This window comes from Mixophyes fleayi, chromosome 1 (genome assembly GCF_038048845.1).
Source record: "Mixophyes fleayi isolate aMixFle1 chromosome 1, aMixFle1.hap1, whole genome shotgun sequence".
Taxonomy (NCBI): Eukaryota; Metazoa; Chordata; class Amphibia; order Anura; family Limnodynastidae; genus Mixophyes; species Mixophyes fleayi.
Window position 1 is genome coordinate 461,200,802 of NC_134402.1, and position 22,966 is coordinate 461,223,767.

A 22,966-nucleotide genomic window follows, 5' to 3' on the forward strand; every position below is an offset into this window, starting at 1 on the left:
AGCGCTAACTAGTTACACAATTAGTTACACCATACTTGCCAACCTTATGTTGGCCGGGTCTGGGAGATTCTGGAAGGCAGTAAGGGTGTATGGGCGGAGGAGGCGTGGCTTCACGATTTGCGCCATTATGGTCCCACCCCCCGGTTACATAATGCCTGTTTTGGGTCAAAATGACGCAAATCCCCGCCCCCTCCACCCGTACATTTCAGGTCTAATTTTATTGAAGTAGGCAGATGGGCCAGTTACGGGAGAATCGCCAGCTCTCCCGGGAGTCCGGGAGACTGACCCAAATTTCGGGAGTCTCCCGGACATTCCGGGAGAGTTGGCAAGTATGAGTTACACACATTATGCTCTACTTATCTGCAGCATGAGCCTGCGCCCACGGCCCCGTAACCACACTCCTAACATGACGCAGCCATATCCCTGTTGGAGCTGTGTCCTGATTTAGATATTTGGATGCCTGATAATATATATATGGTATAGGCACCTAGTGCTGTAGTATTTCTTAGGTGCAGATAAGTGTACAGGATACAAGGTGAACCTGCACCAGGTGTATTACATATTCAGAATAGAAGGTATTGTATAGTAAATAAATGAACACTGGGGTGAGAGCGGTGTGCCCACATTAATCTCAGAGAAGAATATAAAGATACATAGTGTAATATATAAGATATAGCTGTACTGATAGGGTGATACTAACTGCACGTACGTAAGATAATGCTGGAGAATCCTGGGGTCCTTAATGCTGTATACACAGCCACTATTACCAATAGTCTCTCCCAATGATGGAACTTTCTACAGGCTCCAGGGCTGGAAGAATTGTTGTCCCAGAAGCCCCCAGGCTTATTATATGTTGTTTTATATAGACATCAGTATATAATAGGTACAATGTAATACATATGAAGAGGAATATCCAGTGTACAGCCCTGAGCTAGGATCTGACTGCTCAGTTATCTAGTGATAACACTAGAGGAAGACACTTATAACACACATGGATAACATCTGTCCTCAGTGCCGCGGCCATTTTCCTGTAGTACAAGTAGTGAATATTGGAGGAGACATACTGAGCTTTATCTCTACAGGAAGATACAAAGGATGTTTTGTAAATAGCAAAATGTATATATATGACTGGTAACAATTTCATCACTAGAGTAAAGTAAAGTTCATTCGTGTATTGTCCTCAATGCAGGGTAGCGGCGGCCATTTTCCCTTAGCCTCTCAGACACAATATTACTGTTACAGGTATAGAACCAGTGACCCTGCGGAGGGGGCGTTGCCACATGCGCTCAGACGCCATGTTGGAACCTGGAGCGCTGCCCTCAGTCACCCATATACAACATCCGGGTCCTGTACAAGGCGGAGGTAATATCTGACTATAATAATATATCAGTCACTGGAGGTAAAGAAAGATCCTCCTCAGATCAGCACATTATATATATTAGGTGTCACTATTTATGTTGCTGTATTTGTGGTTACTTCTCTCTGTGACGTATGTTACATATTACACACACCAGCAGCACATAACACAGGAGGCCGCCATATTGGATTTATTGTGGGTGCTGGTGACACAAAGCGCCATAAGCCCATTTATTTATTCAGTACCAATGTATATTGTGTATTCCTGTGATGTCAGTCCCTGCTGCACGTATATGACGCCACAATCATCACCATTTATTTATATAGCGCCACTAATTCCGCAGCGCTGTACAGAGAACTCGCATCAGTCCCTGCCCCATTGGGGCTTACAGTCTAAATTCCCTAACATACACACACACAGACAGAGAGAGAGACTAGGGTCAATTTTTGATAGCAGCCAATTAACCTACCAGTATGTTTTTGGAGTGTGGGAGGAAACCGGAGCACCCAGAGGAAACCCACGTAAACAAAGGGAGAACATGCAAACTTCATAGAGATAATGCCATGGTCACTATAACCATCATTTACTGCTGGAAGAGAGGCACTAAGTTCTAGTGTTTTATATGTAGAAGGAACCAGATATCCCCCGCGGTAAATGAAATAACAAAATTCTGACCCAAACTCTCAAATTACCGCCCAATCTCTCAGCTCCCGTGCCCCTCCAAACTTCTCGAGAGAATTGCCTACACTCGCCTCACACACTTTCTTTTCGCTAACAACCTATTGGATCCTCTTCAGTCAGGCTTTCGCTCTCAACACTCCACAGAGACTGCACTGACCAAGGTTGTCAATGATTTGATCACAACAAAAAGTAATAACCATTACTCTCTTCTAATTCTCCTGGATCTCTCTGCTGCATTTGACACTGTTGACCACTCTCTCCTCATGCAAACACTACAATCCCTAGGTTTTGAAGACACTGTCCTATCCTGGTTCTCATCCTACCTATCTAATCACTCTTTCAGTGTTAATTTCTCTGGATCCACATCTGCTCTACTTCCTCTATCAGTTGGAGACCACAAGGCTCAGTCCTAGGTCCTCTGCTATTCTCTATCTACACCACTTCTCTTGGAAAACTAATAAGCTCCTTTGGATTTCAGTATCATCTCTATGCGGATGATACATAAATGTATCTATCCTTTCCTGATCTTTAACCATCTTTGTTGTCTCGTGTTACTGACTGTCTTTCTGCCATTTCATCTTGGATGTCTTCTCGCCAACTCAAACTCAGTCTTTCAAAAACTGAATTAATAATATTCCCACCCAAAAATAGAAGCTTCCTGCCTGACATTTCTATTTCTGTTGATAACATGACCATAAATCTCACCCCGCAAGCTTGCTGACTCACAACTATCATTTATTCCCCTCATGAACTCTATATCTAAATCATGTTACATACATCTAAAGAACATTTCCAGAATACGCACATATCTCACACAAGACACTGTAAAAACCTTAATTCATGCACTCATCATCTCCCACATCGACTATTGCAATTCCCTCCTTACTGGTCTTCCCAAAATCAGACTTGAACCTATTTTGCATGCAGCGGCTAGATTGATTTTCCTTGCAAATTGTTCTTCCTCTGCTGAGCCACTCTGTCAGTCTCTACATTGGTTGCCTGTATTTCAACAAATCCAATATAAAATTCTTCTACAAACATACAAGGCCATCGACAAAATTACATCAACATACATCTCCTCACTTGTCTCAAAATATCTCTTCCACTCTCATCACTTCCTCCCATTCCCAGTTACAGGAGTTTTTTCGGGCTGCACCCACTTTGTGGAATTATCTCCCTCGCACAGTAAGACTTTCCTCTAGTCTTCAAAACTTCAAGCGTTCTCTGAAAACCTACCTCTTCAGACAAGCTTATAATATTCCTCAACCAGCATCCTAATTTCCCTAGGTTACCCTATTACCACCCTCTACACAGCTATCACAAGACAACAACCCTCTGACCAACATTGCTGTGTGACTGATAACACAGCCCGCTACTTTTTACCTTTGCATTCTAGCTGGTCCAATGTGCAATATGATGTAGCACATGTCCTTATGTTTCAAACTCCCATTGTCCTATAGATTGTAAGCTTGCGAGCAGGGTTCTCTTACCTCTCTGTCTGTATGTATTACCCAGTATTGTTTGATTAATGTTTGTTCCCAATTGTAAAGCGCTATGGAATCTGCTGGCATTATATATAAATAAATGTTGATGATGATAAATATATAAAGCATCTGTATAAGACATTCCTTTTTATTTCAGCACAAACCAAAATATACATTGAATGGGCAAATGTTAAAAATATATTTAGTTTATTAAAAGAACATATACATATCTCAATACAGCTAATTAAAACCACAATTACTCCACTCAGAAATCTAATTATGTCAATATTTGAACATATAGCCAGAAGCCGGCATTAGATAGAGCATCCACATCAATTAATTTAAGGCCACTAATTCAATTTATTTATGTTCTGGGACTCTGAATGCACAAATGTTTTCATCCAAAATGAATAAAAATGACCAGTCTTCAGTTAAATCCGGGTACTGGGACTAAATCTCTTAATTGCACAAGTTTGTAAATTTAAAATGTTAACAATCCACATAATGCAATTAAATGTTTTGCGCCACTTTCATAATAACTAAGTATCAGACTGGGTGTTGATACATATTGAGTCCACGCAAATTAATTAGGAGTGGGAAAAGCTTTGTGTTGCGAGAACCCACATGACCAATCCCCTTGTACAGAAATACATAAACGCGCTGATTCATTTATTTAGATTCAGACAGAAACAGCTAAATGTCCTATAAACGTTCTCATGTATCACAGTTGAAACAATCGATCTCACAAACCTGTAAGAATTAGGGAAAGCTGTTCCCTTGTGATCCGGCTCCCAGATAGTTAATCTTCAGTAATACGTACAAAACGCGCTGTTTTTTATTATTATTATTATTATTATTATTATTATTATTATTAATAATAATAATAATAATAATAACAACACAGTTCCTCAGAGTGGATAAAGGTCTCATAATACCTGAACTCCAGATGACCACCTTAATTCTGATTGTACCATTGCTCGGCCCTCTCATGGTCAATCCCACACGTCTGAGCTGATACTGACTGATCTTTGATGTGAATCTGTAGCGGGTCCCAGTAGTTGTAAATCCCAGTTCCGTGCTGGCTGAGTAATGCTGCACCCGCTGATTCCTGGCTTTGCTCAGTAGATTGCTCCTGTAGTGACTTATTTATGGCGTTCCTTTGGATGAAGTGGTTGTGTGATGATTGTCCTCTTGTTGGATATTAGTGTACTTGTTCTGTGGATAACTCATATAGTAGTTTGTCCTGGTGAAGAAGCAGATGGAGGATGAGTCACAGACTGTGGGTGGTGTTTTGCATCCCCAAAATAAAGCTGGAAGTAGTGATGTTAAAGTCCTTGTTTCAAGTGTTTACAGCCCTTCCCCTGGTTTGGTGGCTCTTACTGTCTTTACCATTAGTTTGTGTACAGGTTGGTGTTAGATGTTTGTATCTTCACTTAAACACAGACCCTACGCAGTTTACACAGCGGCGGAGCTCGGCCTACAGACAACAGGCTCTCCGCATCCCACCTCACACTACGTAGTCACACATACATGACCGTATAGTCTGCGCCCTATTACCAGCACTGTTTTATTGTTAGACCGCTCCAATTATCCACCACACATCTCCCTGAACCTCCTCAGCACTGACTCCCATCAGGTGGAGCTGACTGTGTTTAAGTGAAAATAAAAACATCTAACACCAACATTTACACAATGTAATAGTAAAGGCAATATGAGCTACTAAACCAAGCAAAATAGCTTAAGTAGACACAAGAGCTGTAAAAGAACTATAGGAACAAAAAAGCTATAAACACTTGAGGCAAGAACATCAGTAATTTGTTGGGGCATCCAAAGCACCACCCACATTCTGTGACTCATCTCCCTTCTGTATTTACAGCAAGTAGCGGTCACCAGTGGCATAACCCAGGTATCTGTACTTGGTCTAGTGCTCTTATGTATCTTCTTTTTTTATTGTTTATTTTTTAAAAAATATGTGTTTATTGAGGGAGCGTTGGAGTTACATATCGTTCCATGTAAAAACACAAAATAAATATATGCAGTGAGTGGTACTATATATTGCACACAATAAAATTAACAAATAATGTAATTAGTTCATATGAATATTGGGTGTAAACCATCAATCCAATGTCGGCGTTGAAGCTGGAGAAGACTAGGAGAGGGATGGGACCAAAACAAATGGGAGAGAACTTAAAAGCCACTGAGATTGAGTGACCCAGGAGAGGTCACCACACCCGAGTATAGAAACAAAATGAGGTTACATATCACATTATATGTTAATCACAAATTATGTTTTGCCGCCTAAAGTTGGCAGATTTTACAGAAAGATTTTGAGACGTTTTGGATGAGACGTGTCTTTATACTTCGTGCAATAGGTGTACCACAACCTACGGAGTACCGCCTGTTGTGAGGATGTGGTGGAGGCTTCCTGCAATAGGTGTACCACAACCTACGGAGTACTGCCTGTTGTGAGGATGTGGTGGAGGCTTCATGCAATAGGTGTACCACAACCTACAGAGTACCGCCTGTTGTGAGGATGTGGTGGAGGCTTCATGCAATAGGTGTACCACAACCTACAGAGTACCGCCTGTTGTGAGGATGTGGTGGAGGCTTCATGCAATAGGTGTACCACAATCTACGGAGTACCGCCTGTTGTGAGGATGTGGTGGAGGCTTCATGCTATAGGTGTACCACAATCTACGGAGTACCGCCTGTTGTGAGGATGTGGTGGAGGCTTCATGCTATAGGTGTACCACAATCTACAGAGTACCGCCTGTTGTGAGGATGTGGTGGAGGCTTCATACTATAGGTGTACCACAACCTACAGAGTACCGCCTGTTGTGAGGATGTGGTGGAGGCTTCATGCAATAGGTGTACCACAATCTACAGAGTACTGCCTGTTGTGAGGATGTGGTGGAGGCTTCATGCTATAGGTGTACCACAATCTACGGAGTACCGCCTGTTGTGAGGATGTGGTGGAGGCTTCCTGCAATAGGTGTACCACAATCTACGGAGTACCGCCTGTTGTGAGGATGTGGTGGAGGCTTCATGCAATAGGTGTACCACAACCTACAGAGTACCGCCTGTTGTGAGGATGTGGTGGAGGCTTCATGCAATAGGTGTACCACAATCTACGGAGTACCGCCTGTTGTGAGGATGTGGTGGAGGCTTCATGCTATAGGTGTACCACAATCTACGGAGTACCGCCTGTTGTGAGGATGTGGTGGAGGCTTCATGCAATAGGTGTACCACAATCTACGGAGTACCGCCTGTTGTGAGGATGTGGTGGAGGCTTCATGCTATAGGTGTACCACAATCTACAGAGTACTGCCTGTTGTGAGGATGTGGTGGAGGCTTCATGCAATAGGTGTACCACAATCTACGGAGTACCGCCTGTTGTGAGGATGTGGTGGAGGCTTCATGCAATAGGTGTACCACAACCTACAGAGTACCGCCTGTTGTGAGGATGTGGTGGAGGCTTCATGCAATAGGTGTACCACAATCTACGGAGTACCGCCTGTTGTGAGGATGTGGTGGAGGCTTCATGCTATAGGTGTACCACAATCTACGGAGTACCGCCTGTTGTGAGGATGTGGTGGAGGCTTCATGCAATAGGTGTACCACAATCTACGGAGTACCGCCTGTTGTGAGGATGTGGTGGAGGCTTCATGCTATAGGTGTACCACAATCTACAGAGTACCGCCTGTTGTGAGGATGTGGTGGAGGCTTCATACTATAGGTGTACCACAACCTACAGAGTACCGCCTGTTGTGAGGATGTGGTGGAGGCTTCATACTATAGGTGTACCACAACCTACAGAGTACTGCCTGTTGTGAGGATGTGGTGGAGGCATCATGCAATAGGTGTACCACAATCTACAGAGTACTGCCTGTTGTGAGGATGTGGTGGAGGCTTCATACTATAGGTGTACCACAATCTACGAAGTACCGCCTGTTGTGAGGATGTGGTGGAGGCTTCATGCAATAGGTGTACCACAATCTACGAAGTACTGCCTGTTGTGAGGATGTGGTGGAGGCTTCATGCTATAGGTGTACCACAACCTACAGAGTACCGCCTGTTGTGAGGATGTGGTGGAGGCTTCATGCAATAGGTGTACCACAATCTACAGAGTACTGCCTGTTGTGAGGATGTGGTGGAGGCTTCATGCAATAGGTGTACCACAATCTACGGAGTACCGCCTGTTGTGAGGATGTGGTGGAGGCTTCATGCAATAGGTGTACCACAATCTACGGAGTACCGCCTGTTGTGAGGATGTGGTGGAGGCTTCATGCAATAGGTGTACCACAATCTACAGAGTACTGCCTGTTGTGAGGATGTGGTGGAGGCTTCATGCAATAGGTGTACCACAATCTACAGAGTACCGCCTGTTGTGAGGATGTGGTGGAGGCTTCCTGCAATAGGTGTACCACAACCTACGGAGTACCGCCTGTTGTGAGGATGTGGTGGAGGCTTCCTGCAATAGGTGTACCACAACCTACAGAGTACCGCCTGTTGTCAGGATGTGGTGGAGGCTTCATGCAATAGGTGTACCACAACCTACAGAGTACCGCCTGTTGTGAGGATGTGTTGGAGGCTTCCTGCAATAGGTGTACCACAACCTACAGAGTACCGCCTGTTGTCAGGATGTGGTGGAGGCTTCATGCAATAGGTGTACCACAACCTACAGAGTACCGCCTGTTGTGAGGATGTGGTGGAGGCTTCCTGCAATAGGTGTACCACAACCTACGGAGTACCGCCTGTTGTGAGGATGTGGTGGAGGCTTCATGCAATAGGTGTACCACAACCTACGGAGTACCGCCTGTTGTGAGGATGTGGTGGAGGCTTCATGCTATAGGTGTACCACAATCTACGGAGTACCGCCTGTTGTGAGGATGTGGTGGAGGCTTTCCAGCCGATCTCAAGTTGCCAGGTGGCTGCAGCAATAATATGCCTGATTATATTGATGATGGGATGCCAACAGGTCTGAGGTCAGAATGAGGAAGAATTTTGGCAGTAGAGGAATATCCACATGTAACATTGGGCTTTATACCCTTGCAGATGTTTGTTAGTTTTGGACATCCCCCATCAGATGTGCAGGAACGTGCCTAATAGAGTGCATCTCCTCCAACATCTGTCTCAGGCAGTGGGTAAAGCTTATGCCGTTTTGCTGGTATAATGTACCAGTGATATAAGAGCTTATAAGAATGTTCTTTGATTTTAACACAGATGGAGCTGCTGGTAGTATTCTCTTTTATCGGCCCTTTCCTACTCGCCCAATGCCTTTGGTCTATGGTGTGGTGTTCATGTTTTTATTTTACAAGCACTTTATACTTGTGGGAATGTTTTTGTTTTGATTTTTTCAGCCATTTTTGCAAATGTGCACATATGAGTCTGGACATTATCAATGTTTGTCTATTTTTATATATTATGATGATGATGTGTTGTATATTTACTACATGCTTGCATACATGTACATTGTGTTTATATACTTTAAAAGATTTTATAACATTGTGCGTATGTCATCTGCTATGTATGCCTATGTAGTGTGTTAATATATATATATTTATATGTATAATATTTTTAATTTTTTTTCTTGTTACTATTCATAGGATTCTCAAGACTATTTTGGCTAGAAAATATGTCAGTTCATCATACTTTACATGTAAGTACCTTTTGGCCTCTGTTTCATACGTAATGGTTAAAGTAAATTGACAAAAACACAAGAAGACTTTTGGTTTTGTAAAACAAATGTATATTAAGGCAAACACAACCACACGTGTCCAAAATATAATAATAACAAAATATTTTATTTATTTCGGGCCCTCTTGCCCCTTGGAAGAAGATTTAGCCCTGACCCCCTGGCTCCAGGTTACCCGTGATGTGGATTGTAACAGTGGTGAAGAAACAGAGGGTGGAGGTGGTGCAGCGGAGGGGAAGCAGAGGATGGAGGTGGTGCAGCAGAGTGTGGAGGAGCAGCAGAGGGTGGAGGTGCAGCAGGGGGCAGAGGTGGTGCTGCAGAGGGTGGAGGTGCAGAAGAGGATGGAGGTGGTGCAGCGGAGGGGAAGCAGAGGGTGGAGATGGTGCTGCAGAGGGTGGCGGTGCAGTAGGGAGTGGAGCAGAAGCAGAGGGTGGATGTGCAGCAGAGGATGGAGGTGGTGCAGCGGAGGGGAAGCAGAGGGTGGAGGTGGTGCTGCAGAGGGTGGCGGTGCAGTAGGGGCGGAGGAGAAGCAGAGGGTGGAGGTGCAGTAGAGGCGGAGGAGAAGCAGAGGGTGGAGGTGCAGTAGGGGCGGAGGAGAAGCAGAGGGTGGAGGTGCAGTAGGGGCGGAGGAGAAGCAGAGGGTGGAGGTGCAGTAGAGGCGGAGGAGAAGCAGAGGGTGGAGGTGCAGCAGAAGGGTGTTGGTCAAATTAAATCTAAACAATTTATACAAAAAGTGACAGCGCACAAGAGCTACTATTGATTTAAAAAAGAAATAATAAGAATAATAATAATAATACTGACATTAATATATCTTTGGATAAAGAATTACTTAATAATAATAGTTTAGTAAGAAAATATTTTAAATTAAAAACTCCTTATAAATCATCCATATGATAATTAACAAGCTTAAAACTATTAATAACAGCAGTAAACAATAAGGTCCATTGCTATATCCAGTGCCGGATTGGGCCAGCGTGGTCCCGGGGAGATCCCCGGTGGGTCCCTCTGCCCGATGGCCCTGTCCCCATTCGCTAGGGGGCGGGACAGAATGCCAAGACCCCCACTGGCGGAGCAGTGTAGGAGCAGCCTGTGCTGCTCGGTAACACAGAGGGGTTTTCTGCTCATGCAGGAACTCCTCACTGTCTCTCTAGTGCTCTGATTGGCTGAGTGACTGTGTTAGCCATTCAGAGCACAGACACCCCCCCCCTAGCCATCCTGCCATTGAAGCTGGAGGAAGCATTGCAGGAAAAGGTAAGTGTGTGACTGTGTATTAATGTGTGTCTGTGTGTATTAGTGTGTGTATCTGTGTGTGAGTGAGAGAATGTGTGTATGTGTGGTGAAACGAGTTTGATAACACCCTAACCAGCCTGTCCCTCGTTTCTCACATAATGTGGATTATTACACATACTTTTTATAGCCCTTTCTCATTGTAAATATGTATATTGTATCTTGTTGATATTGCATGGAAGCTGTTAGTCATTGTCCTTAAAGTGAAGCCAGGGAGGTTATGGGTGAGGATCAGATTGCAGGATACAGGTGAGGGGGAAGGCCAATTAGTATCCATTGTTCTCAACATGACTAGTCCAGACATTTTGTCAAGAGCCTAGCAGGGGACCTTCTGTGGAAGTACAGCTCATCTCCACTCCCCCTCCAACCCCCTGATACAGCACTCACCAATGGTTAAGGATAGACCAGGGGTTTGCCCAAGGAGGGGAAAGAACTGTGGAAATTTGACCCTAGATATAAGGAGCCACTCCAGGGAGGAGGAGATATTCATTCTGGGACTGGAAGCTGCAGGGTGGCTGGTTTTAGAGTTTCCATTCTCTGCCAGTGAAATACATCAGCATATCCACAGGTCGTCAAGTCCGGACAGCCAGGTGACTGTAACTCCTTAAGCTAGTGGGGTAAGGGACATATGATATGGTAAACCTGCCTGGCATTTATTTACTGTGTGTATATAATAATCTAGTGATTGTTTTTCTATTACAATAAATGTATTGCTTTACTTTCTAACTGCATTTGCCTGAGTGACTAATAAGAACCCTAGAAGGTCCTGGGTAGGCTTCCCTGGCATAGTGATGCACCCGTGGGTGGCCAGCCCACGAGAAGTGGGTAGAATTGGGCCAGGTAAACCCGGTATCTTCACAGTTTGTGTCTGTGTGTATGAGTGAGATAATGTGTGTCATTGTGTATTAGTGTGTGTCATTGTGTATTGGTGTGTGTCTGTGTGTATTAGTGTGTATAAGTGTGTGTCTGTGAATATTAGTGTGTGTTTGTGTATGAGTGAGAGAATGTGGGTCTGTGTGTGTCACTTTGTATTAGTGTGTGTCAGTGTGTATGACAGTGTGTGTCAGTGTGTATGAGAGTGTGTCAGTGTGTATGACAACTGTGTGTGTGAGAGAAGGGGTGTGAGTCAGTGTGTGTGACAAATGTGTGTATGCAGAAGGGGTGTGTGTGACAAATGTGTATATGAAAGAAGGGGTGTGAGTCAGTGTGTGACAACTGTGTGTATGAGAGAGGGGGTGTGAGTCAGTGTGTGACAACTGTGTGTATTAGAGAGGGGGTGTGAGTCAGTGTGTGTGACAACTGTGTGTATGAGAGAGGGGGTGTGAGTCAGTGTGTGTGACAACTGTGTATGAGAGAGGGGGTGTGAGTCAGTGTGTGACAACTGTGTGTATGAGAGAGGGGGTGTGAGTTAGTGTGTGTGAGAGAAGGGGTGTGAGTCAGTGTGTGTGACAAATGTGTGTATGAGAGAAGGGGTGTGAGTCAGTGTGTGTGACAACTGTGTGTATGAGAGAGGGGTGTGAGTCAGTGTGTGTGACAACTGTGTGTATGAGAGAGGGGGTGTGAGTCAGTGTGTGTGACAACTGTGTGTATGAGAGAGGGGGTGTGAGTCAGTGTGTGTGACAACTGTGTGTATGAGAGAAGGGGTGTGAGTCAGTGTGTGTGACAACTGTGTCTATGAGAGAGGGGGTGTGAGTCAGTGTGTGTGACAACTGTGTGTATGAGAGAAGGGGTGTGAGTCAGTGTGTGTGACAACTGTGTGTATGAGAGAGGGGGTGTGAGTCAGTGTGTGTGACAAATGTGTGTATGAGAGAAGGGGTGTGAGTCAGTGTGTGTGACAACTCTGTGTATGAGAGAGGGGGTGTGAGTCAGTGTGTGTGACAACTGTGTATGAGAGAAGGGGTGTGAGTCAGTGTGTGTGACAACTGTGTGTATGAGAGAGGGGGTGTGAGTCAGTGTGTGTGACAAATGTGTGTATGAGAGAAGGGGTGTGAGTCAGTGTGTGTGACAACTGTGTGTATGAGAGAGGGGGAGTGAGTCAGTGTGTGTGACAAATGTGTGTATGAGAGAGGGGGTGTGAGTCACTGTGTGTGACAACTGTGTGTATGAGAGAGGGGGAGTGAGTCAGTGTGTGTGACAAATGTGTGTATGAGAGAAGGGGTGTGAGTCAGTGTGTGTGACAACTGTGTGTATGAGAGAAGGGGTGTGAGTCAGTGTGTGTGACAAATGTGTGTATGAGAGAGGGGGAGTGAGTCAGTGTGTGTGACAACTGTGTGTATGAGAGAGGGGGTGTGAGTCAGTGTGTGTGAGAGAAGGGGTGTGAGTCAGTGTGTGTGACAAATGTGTGTATGAGAGAAGGGGTGTGAGTCAGTGTGTGTGACAACTGTGTGTATGAGAGAGGGGGTGTGAGTCAGTGTGTGTGACAACTGTGTGTATGAGAGAAGGGGTGTGAGTCAGTGTGTGTGACAACTGTGTGTATGAGAGAAGGGGTGTGAGTCAGTGTGTGTGACAACTGTGTATGAGAGAAGGGGTGTGAGTCAGTGTGTGTGACAACTGTGTGTATGAGAGAGGGGGTGTGTGTGACAAATGTGTGTATGAGAGAAGGGGTGTGAGTCAGTGTGTGTGACAACTGTGTGTATGAGAAAGGGGGAGTGAGTCAGTGTGTGTGACAAATGTGTGTATGAGAGAGGGGGTGTGAGTCACTGTGTGTGACAACTGTGTGTATGAGAGAGGGGGAGTGAGTCAGTGTGTGTGACAAATGTGTGTATGAGAGAAGGGGTGTGAGTCAGTGTGTGTGACAACTGTGTGTATGAGAGAAGGGGTGTGAGTCAGTGTGTGTGACAAATGTGTGTATGAGAGAGGGGGAGTGAGTCAGTGTGTGTGACAACTGTGTGTATGAGAGAGGGGGTGTGAGTCAGTGTGTGTGAGAGAAGGGGTGTGAGTCAGTGTGTGTGACAAATGTGTGTATGAGAGAAGGGGTGTGAGTCAGTGTGTGTGACAACTGTGTGTATGAGAGAGGGGGTGTGAGTCAGTGTGTGTGACAACTGTGTGTATGAGAGAAGGGGTGTGAGTCAGTGTGTGTGACAACTGTGTGTATGAGAGAAGGGGTGTGAGTCAGTGTGTGTGACAACTGTGTGTATGAGAGAAGGGGTGTGAGTCAGTGTGTGTGACAACTGTGTATGAGAGAAGGGGTGTGAGTCAGTGTGTGTGACAACTGTGTGTATGAGAGAGGGGGTGTGAGTCAGTGTGTGTGACAAATGTGTGTATGAGAGAAGGGGTGTGAGTCAGTGTGTGTGACAACTGTGTGTATGAGAGAGGGGGAGTGAGTCAGTGTGTGTGACAAATGTGTGTATGAGAGAGGGGGTGTGAGTCACTGTGTGTGACAACTGTGTGTATGAGAGAGGGGGAGTGAGTCAGTGTGTGTGACAAATGTGTGTATGAGAGAAGGGGTGTGAGTCAGTGTGTGTGACAACTGTGTATGAGAGAAGGGGTGTGAGTCAGTGTGTGTGACAAATGTGTGTATGAGAGAAGGGGTGTGAGTCACTGTGTGTGACAAATGTGTGTATGAGAGAAGGGGTGTGAGTCAGTGTGTGTGAGAGAAGGGGTGTGAGTCAGTGTGTGTGACAAATGTGTGTATGAGAGAAGGGGTGTGAGTCAGTGTGTGTGACAACTGTGTGTATGAGAGAGGGGGTGTGAGTCAGTGTGTGTGACAACTGTGTGTATGAGAGAAGGGGTGTGAGTCAGTGTGTGTGACAACTGTGTGTATGAGAGAAGGGGTGTGAGTCAGTGTGTGTGACAACTGTGTGTATGAGAGAGGGGGAGTGAGTCAGTGTGTGTGTGACAAATGTGTGTATGAGAGAAGGGGTGTGAGTCAGTGTGTGTGACAACTGTGTGTATGAGAGAAGGGGTGTGAGTCAGTGTGTGTGACAACTGTGTGTATGAGAGAAGGGGTGTGAGTCAGTGTGTGTGACAAATGTGTGTATGAGAGAAGGGGTGTGAGTCAGTGTGTGTGACAACTGTGTGTATGAGAGAAGGGGTGTGAGTCAGTGTGTGTGACAACTGTGTGTATGAGAGAAGGGGTGTGAGTCAGTGTGTGTGACAACTGTGTGTATGAGAGAGGGGGTGTGAGTCAGTGTGTGTGACAACTGTGTGTATGAGAGAGGGGGTGTGAGTCACTGTGTGTATGAGAGAGGGGGAGTGACTCAGTGTGTGTGACAACTGTGTGTATGAGAGAAGGGGTGTGAGTCAGTGTGTGTGTGAGAGAAGGGGTGTGAGTCAGTGTGTGTGACAACTGTGTGTATGAGAGAAGGGGTGTGAGTGTGTGTGACAACTGTGTGTATGAGAGAAGGGGTGTGAGTCAGTGTGTGTGACAACTGTGTGTATGAGAGAAGGGGTGTGAGTCAGTGTGTGTGACAACTGTGTGTATGAGAGAAGGGGTGTGAGTCAGTGTGTGTGACAAATGTGTGTATGAGAGAAGGGGTGTGAGTCAGTGTGTGTGACAACTGTGTGTATGAGAGAAGGGGTGTGAGTCAGTGTGTGTGACAACTGTGTGTATGAGAAAAGGGGTGTGAGTCAGTGTGTGTGACAATTGTGTGTGTGAGAGAAGGGCTGTGAGTCAGTGTGTGTGACAATTGTGTGTATGAGAAATGTATTAGTGTGTGTCCTTGTATTGCTATTGATGTAACATCTGGTCTGGTTGGGAAGGGGGCACTCATGGCTCGTCTGTTCATATTTCTTGTACCTATATTCTTTTCTCCCAGACAGGAGCCCAACATTCCAGGATGGAGAGAAGTAACTACTGAGCCTATTTATATGCTACAATATGGCACGAGCCATGTCCTTGGTGGGCAGACCATGCCCCTTCTAGTCACACACTCAGGTGACTGGCCACACCCCCTCTGGTGGGCCCCTACCATGACATCCCCCAGTGGACCCTTCATGATCCAGTCCGACACTAGCTATATCCTTAAAGATTTGTTGCAGTTCTTAATCAGACACTTTTGAACTGTTGCCAGTAACACCTAAAATTGTTACAATGTGAAGACAAGGACCAGGTCTCTGATATTGAGGTTATATTCAAGTACAAAAATACTCAGTCCAAATGGCGCACCAAATAAAAAAAATGAAAGGCTGCTTGTAGCAAACCAATAGGTCACACCAACACCTATAAACAAAATCAAACAAACACCAGATTTGCTGACAGGCGCCAATCAAAAGATGGGGTAAACAAAAACACCACTAAAGACAAAAAAATAAAAACTAACAAAGGCATGTAAATATAAACATGTAACCAAGACAGGCAATAGAAATAAACAAACAATGGCTCAAGTCCTGAACACAAGCAAAAAAGGGGATGAGTCCTCTAGAGAGTTCCCAATAACTTCATGCTTTGTCGTGGGTCCATATGAAAAAGAAAAAAACAAAACATAGTGCAAACTGTAGATCCAATCGAATAAAAGATCGTGACCCTTAACTGTCCGTGCATAGGTAGAAACCATAAACACCACGTGTTGAAGAGGACACTCTGAACCCCTCAGGGGTACGCACTCACCAGAGGGTATAAACAAGCAAGCGTGTAAATAGAATAACGCTCCTCCTGTTGAGATAAATCTTCTAATATGCAGCTCCAAACGACCATAGTAGGACCAAAAAGAAAAATGGCTCCATAGTGTAAAAACGTATGAACACTTTATTCACAACAACACAGAACCTAACAAAAAATACAACGACAGAGCAAGCCTGTAAAACGGGAATGGATGGACCCTTACCGTCTTATCACTTGCATCAAGCGTCTCATAAAAGTGGCAAGGTGATCTCCTGCGAGCGGTATCCCGGGTTACCTCTCTCTCATAATGTACGCTCCGTATGCAAGCACAAAAAGGTCCGATGAGGGAAATCCCTCCCTAGAGGCGTCTAGCATCTGACATCACAGTAAACCCCGTCAGCAACGCGTTTCGGCTCATCTAGAGCCTTTGTCAAGGCATGTAACTGGGATTCCCAATAAGAGTTCCTAATATAGTCCAGGTATGCGGATCCATATTAAAGTGGTAAAAAAAAAAAAAACGAACAAACATACATACCACATAAAATCTGCCCTAAAAATATATATATACATATAGGGATAATGATGTTAATCTTCCCAAATCTGGTTTCTGCACATCGGAAATTTGGCTACATAAGCCATATTAAAAACAAAAGGTGCACATCAACAGATGAAGACCCTTATATAACCAAACAGATGAATAAAAAAATACAATAACTGATTGTACAAAAATCATAATAAAAATAATAATACATAATAATGATAATAATACACATAAATTATAAAATACAAAAATAAAAATAAAAAACAAATAAAATAGTAAGCCACCCGTAAAAAATGATCCTGCTAAAATTCCCAAGTATGTCGCATACATAATAGGACCAGAAGGTTAATCATCTGTTAAGAACCATTTAAGCTCAAAGTCCTGATTAAGACCTTCTGGGACCAACGTCCCCAAATTGAAGATCCATCTCATCTCACATCTAGCAAGAGACATGGAAGTATTTCTCTGTCTCCAATTGGGTTCTATTTTGTCTATCGCTAGGAAATTCTTTAAACCATTCCCCGCACAATTGTGATGACTCTTAAAATGCGAGGACACAGAATGGTTTTCATAAAAGTAATCTTGCATGCCGCACATAACCCGCATCTAAAAAATCCCTTGGGAACTTTTTTGCTTGTGTTCAGGACATTAAACAATTGTTTGTTTATTTCTATTGCCTGTCTTGTTTACATGTTTATATTTACATGCCTTTGTTAGTTTTTATTTTTTTGTCTTCAGTGGTCTCTTTGTTTACCCCATCTTTTGATTGGCTCCTGTCAGCAAATCTGGTGTTTGTTTGATTGAGGTTATATTGCAAATCCAAAATGGCAATAGATGAAACTTATTGTAGAGACCCCTATAAATTCATATAAAGCTCTTACACCAAGCAGTCTTGGTAAGTCATGCACACAAGTAGATTCGTATTGGGCTTACTCTAGCAAAATAATCTTAATATACAGGGTGGGGCATAAAGATCTCCCACATTTTGAAAGGGTATAAAAAATTAACAATACTATTTGTCACGCTAGCCGTGAGAATCAGACCCACCTTCTGGTATTGGCGTAGCTAATCTAGGAGGCGTGCAGTCTAACGTGCCCCAGGTCTTTGCCAGGGACCCCCGCAATGAGGTATGGGCTTTGCAGCAGTGACACGCAGCTCGCGGCCCTCCAAGGTAAGCATCAGAGAAGTAGATACAGACAGGTTGAGCAATTTTGGTCAGAACCATGCAGGAGGTAGGTACCGAAGGAGCCGGCAAAGGCACCGTCAGGAATGCAGGGGTCGAGCCAGGAGATCCAGTACAAGCCAAAAGGGAATTCAAGGAGCAGAGTCAAACAAGCCGGGCAGTAGCCAAAAGTAGAACCAGGATACATGATCCAGAATAAAGGTGCTGGAGCAAAGGAGGACCTTGATACTCTGGCCCCAGAATGGAGCCAGAGTCACCTTTCAATAGATAGAGAGGCTCCCTCATTGGTGGCAGTGAGATCGACGGTGCAGCAGGAACCTGTTCAAGAATTGTCTCACATAGGGCTCTGTGCCATAATCTCCCTCACTTAATTCTTGAACCAGCGTCATTATGTAAGGATGTAATATTAAATCGTCTTGTAAAATTCTCCTCAAATTCTGACTTGATATCCCCAGTGCCATGGCATGGAGGCATGCTGATATCGGCCGTCCCATGGCATGGAGGCATGCTGATATCGGCCGTCCCATGGCATGGAGGCATGCTGATATCGGCCGTGCCATGGCATGGAGGCATGGTGATATCCTCTGTGCCATGGCATGGAGGCATGGTAATATCCCCAGTGCCATGGCATGGAGGCATGGTAATATCCCCAGTGCCATGGCATGGAGGCATGGTGAAATCCCCAGTGCCATGGCATGGAGGCATGCTGATATCGGCCGTGCCATGGCATGGAGGCATGGTGATATCCCCAGTGCCATGGCATGGAGGCATGGTGATATCCTCTGTGCCATGGCATGGAGGCATGGTGATATCCCCAGTGCCATGGCATGGAGGCATGGTGATATCCTCTGTCCCATGGCATGGAGGCATGGTGATATCCCCAGTGCCATGGCATGGAGGCATGGTGATATCCTCTGTGCCATGGCATGGAGGCATGCTGATATCGGCCGTGCCATGGCATGGAGGCATGCTGATATCGGCCGTGCCATGGCATGGAGGCATGGTGATATCCTCTGTGCCATGGCATGGAGGCATGGTAATATCCCCAGTGCCATGGCATGGAGGCATGGTAATATCCCCAGTGCCATGGCATGGAGGCATGGTGAAATCCCCAGTGCCATGGCATGGAGGCATGCTGATATCGGCCGTGCCATGGCATGGTGATATCCTCTGTGCCATGGCATGGAGGCATGCTGATATCCCCAGTGCCATGGCATGGAGGCATGGTGATATCCTCTGTGCCATGGCATGGAGGCATGGTGATATCCCCAGTGCCATGGCATGAAGGCATGGTGATATCCTCTGTGCCATGGCATGGAGGCATGGTGATATCCTCTGTGCCATGGCATGGAGGCATGGTGATATCCCCAGTGCCATGGCATGGAGGCATGATGATATCCTCTGTGCCATGGCATGGAGGCATGGTGATATCCCCAGTGCCATGGCATGGAGGCATGGTGATATCCCCAGTGCCATGGCATGGAGGCATGATGATATCCTCTGTGCCATGGCATGGAGGCATGGTGATATCCTCTCTCCCATGGCATGGAGGCATGGTGATATCCTCTCTCCCATGGCATGCTTATGAGCGGAACGCCTTGGTGATTGCTGAATGGATGCTCTCACTGCTACCACATTTTCTGGCATTCTATGGGTCCTAGGTCTGCCAGGTGATTTTCTTTTCAGTGTGGATCCAGTTGCCCAAACATTAGAAATCCATTGCAAAATTATTTTCTGATCTGGTACAGTTGCATTTCGACCTAGCGCATAGCGTGTACTGAACGCTCTCACAGAACGGTTGTTTTCATAATATGCTTGAACAACAAAGCCCCGATGTTCACCGGTCCAATTCATGATGAGTACTAAAAACAGTACTCCCTAAGTACTCCCTTGAGTACTACCTAACCTACCGAATTAAATCTACCCCACCTCTTTACTCCCACTACAGCTCGCACAGTGTCCCCTCGAAATATGGGACATCTTTATGTCCCACGGAACGTTCTTATATTAGCAGGTATGAACCTGCTGCTGATTGCTCCGAACGAATAATGTCTGTGTAAACCTAGTGATCTGTCGGCATTTGTATTGCTTAGATTTATTGTTGTACTCACACATAGGATGTCTCACAGAATACTCAAATGAAGACTTTAGGTGGCTCAAATTATGGTACATGGGTTATACACAATATCACAGGCGCTCCCAGGGCAGACTGCTTCGTGTAAAAGCTTTATATGAATTTATAAGGGTCTCTACAATATTTTACATCTATTGATGGATTTGTAATATAACCTCAATAATAGAGAATTGGTCCTTGTGTTTCACATTGTAACATTTTTAGGTGTTACTTGAAACCGTTTATCAAAAGTGTCTGATTAAGAGCTACAACAAAGAGAATCTTTAAGCATACAGCAATGTACCTTATTGTTTACTGCTGTTATTAATAGTTTTACATTTGTTGATTATTATATTCATGATATGTAAGGATGATTTTAATTTAAACTTATTAATAAACTATTATTATTAATTAATTCGTTATCCACTGAGCTATTATTGTTATTAATATTAATATTAATATTATTGCTTTCTCAAATTTAGTAGCAATCGCTGATAGGTTTTATATTTTATTTGTTTGAGCAAAAGAGCGGTTTTTGGCTGGAGAGGGCAGCGTGTTAAAGTTTGATAGGATGACGAGGATCAAGTTGTGGATAATAAGAAGAGTAAATGTGTAGATGATTTGGATTTTGGGTGGAGAGATTTTGCAGACAGACAGGAGTGAGGAATTGGGCTAATACGGAAGGAGGGGAAACGTGTCATTGGGGCGGAGGGTCGTTGGTGAGGTACTGTACAAAGAGGTCGGTGAGACGGGTCAGGGTGGTGTTAGGGTTGGTGAATTTGTCATGGATACGGGTCAGGGTAGTGCTTATGTGCTGGGTTATCCTCTCTAGTGCTTGGTTGGATTAGTGCATCGATTTCCTAACAATGTATGTGTATTTATTAACATGCAAGTCGTTGTGCATCTGTGGGGTTGTCTTTTATCAAAAATGATCACAAATTTAATAACATAATAATGTTTCTAATAGTATATATATGTGTTGAGTGGAATGCTACCTAGTCATCCTTTTCTCATCTCATATTGATCTTGTCTGAAAATACTCCGTAATCTTGAAGAACATTGTCTGAATCTGCAGTTTGATTTGCATTATAATTGGCAAGGGCTAATTCTGAATGTATTTTATTTTATTAAAAAAGCCACCTATTGTAGGGTGTGTTTATATTGCTGTAATGAAAACATTTGTCATTTTTTATCTGTGTACTGTGTTTTTATATGTACTTGTGGGGAATAGTGATGTTGTTAGGGGTGGGGTAGCTCCGGTGTCAGTCCTTCCCACCCCCTGCACCAACTACTCCTCAATGCAGGCCAATGCCGTGGTCTCCAGGGGACTGAGGTTGAGCTGAGCTGGGGGACCACTACCTGTCACCCTAGTATGCACGCGGTGGAAGTCTTGCACCTGTGTGAAATGTTGCAAGAAAAGAATGTTGCAATGTGTACAATCCAAAATAATTCTAGAAGACTTGTGCAGATACATAGTTACACCATCAGCCACAACATTAAAACCACTGACAAATGAAGTGAATAACATTTATTATCTCAAGTGGTGCGTGTGACAGGATGGATGGCAAAATCAAGTGTGAGATGTCACACCTGAGGACCTGTCTGTACCCAGACTGGGTTGTGTCTCTGGAGTTAGGCTGGTGACACAAAGCTGGGTAGACTGATTTTGTTCCTTTGCATGTAAATAGAAGGACTGGCACAGGTGGTGATAGACTAGTAGAGGAGACCAGGCAGGAACTGGATTGCTTGAACCGAAAAGCTGGAACCGGAATGGAGGAACTGGAATGCTGAATCCATAATGGAATCGGAATACTGGAACCAGAACGGAACCAGAATGCAGACTGCACTGTCCAAGCTGGAACAATAGAAAGGATTGCAGCCTGCTAGGTTCCAGGTTGGCATTTGAAATTACAATGTTACACTGGCAACAGTCCTTTCAGAGTAGTTGATGAGTCATTATTGGAGACTGCGGTCAGCTGGACTGAAGCAGCACTCGTGAGTTGCTGAGATGGATCAGGTGACTCAATCCAAGATGGCAGCTACCAGGATCTGGTTTTGGAGGGAAACCTGGAGTGGAGGCTGCGATCCCCTGATTGGCTGAGGAATCATGTGACTGAATCCAAGATGGCAGTGCCCATACCCTGATTCTGGAGGGCTCTCTGAACTAGAGACAGACTGGGCAGCATCTTGCAGATCCTGAGGACCGCAGGGATTGCTTGGAAAGACAGCGGAGAAGTAAGTGACAGGACCTGAGAGCCTGGTATGTGACACGAAACATGGAGGTCCCATCTCACAGCTTACAGGACTTAAAGGATCTGCTGCTATCTTGGTGCCAAATACCACAGGACACCACCAGAGGTCTTGTGAAGTTCATGCCACGATGGTCAGAGCTGTTTTGGAGTCACAAGGTGGACCTACAATATTTGGTGGGTAACTTTTATGCTGTGGCAGATCGGTGTATATTCTTCTGTTTTATCTCAAATTATAAACTCAGACATTATTAAATATGATATTTTTATTGTTTTTTTGGAATTTTTAGGATGATGTGACTGATATTAAAGTAGAAGTTATAGAAGGAGAGGATGATACGGATGTGAGGGGTGATCAGAAGTGTAGGGAGGAAGAAATCCCTACAGATATCAGCACAGGTGAGTAATATACACTTATTACTGAAAAGAGTCACATATTCTGCTTATTCAGTCACTATAACAATCTCTTATTCTACACCCTCCTCTGTCAGTACAAACTAATGAGGAAAAATGATCTGCTCAGTGGGGGGTCAGGAGCCATCAGTCCCTATTAGACTCCTGCTCTCCTCCGCACATAATATCAGTGTGTGCTACCAGCCCAGAGATCTGACCGGTCTATTCCTCACATCATATCACTGTGTGCTACCAGCCCAGAGATCTGACCGGTCTATTTCTCACATCATATCAGTGTGTGCTACCAGCCCAGAGATCTGACCGGTCTCCTCCTCACATCATATCAGTGTGTGCTACCAGCCCAGAGATCTGACCAGTCTCCTCCTCACATCATATCATTGTGTGCTACCAGCCCAGAGATCTGACCAGTCTCCTCCTCAC

At 44.7% G+C, this 22,966-nt stretch overlaps 1 protein-coding gene across 2 annotated transcripts in view; it reads left to right on the forward strand.

Moving 5' to 3' along the window:
- The first annotated feature begins 817 nt into the window (after positions 1-817).
- The window catches only part of LOC142102858 (uncharacterized), a 29,036-nt gene continuing 6,887 nt past the window's right edge, over positions 818-22,966 (forward strand). The window contains exons 1-3 of one of the 2 annotated variants that reach the window (XM_075187367.1): positions 1,213-1,362; positions 9,129-9,181; positions 22,423-22,531. In XM_075187367.1, the coding sequence (XP_075043468.1) occupies positions 1,281-1,362; positions 9,129-9,181; positions 22,423-22,531 (244 nt within the window). In that variant the 5' untranslated portion in view covers positions 1,213-1,280. Of the gene's footprint in view, positions 1,363-9,128; positions 9,182-22,422; positions 22,532-22,966 lie in introns of both variants that reach the window. The other variant, XM_075187368.1, reaches the window with a different exon arrangement.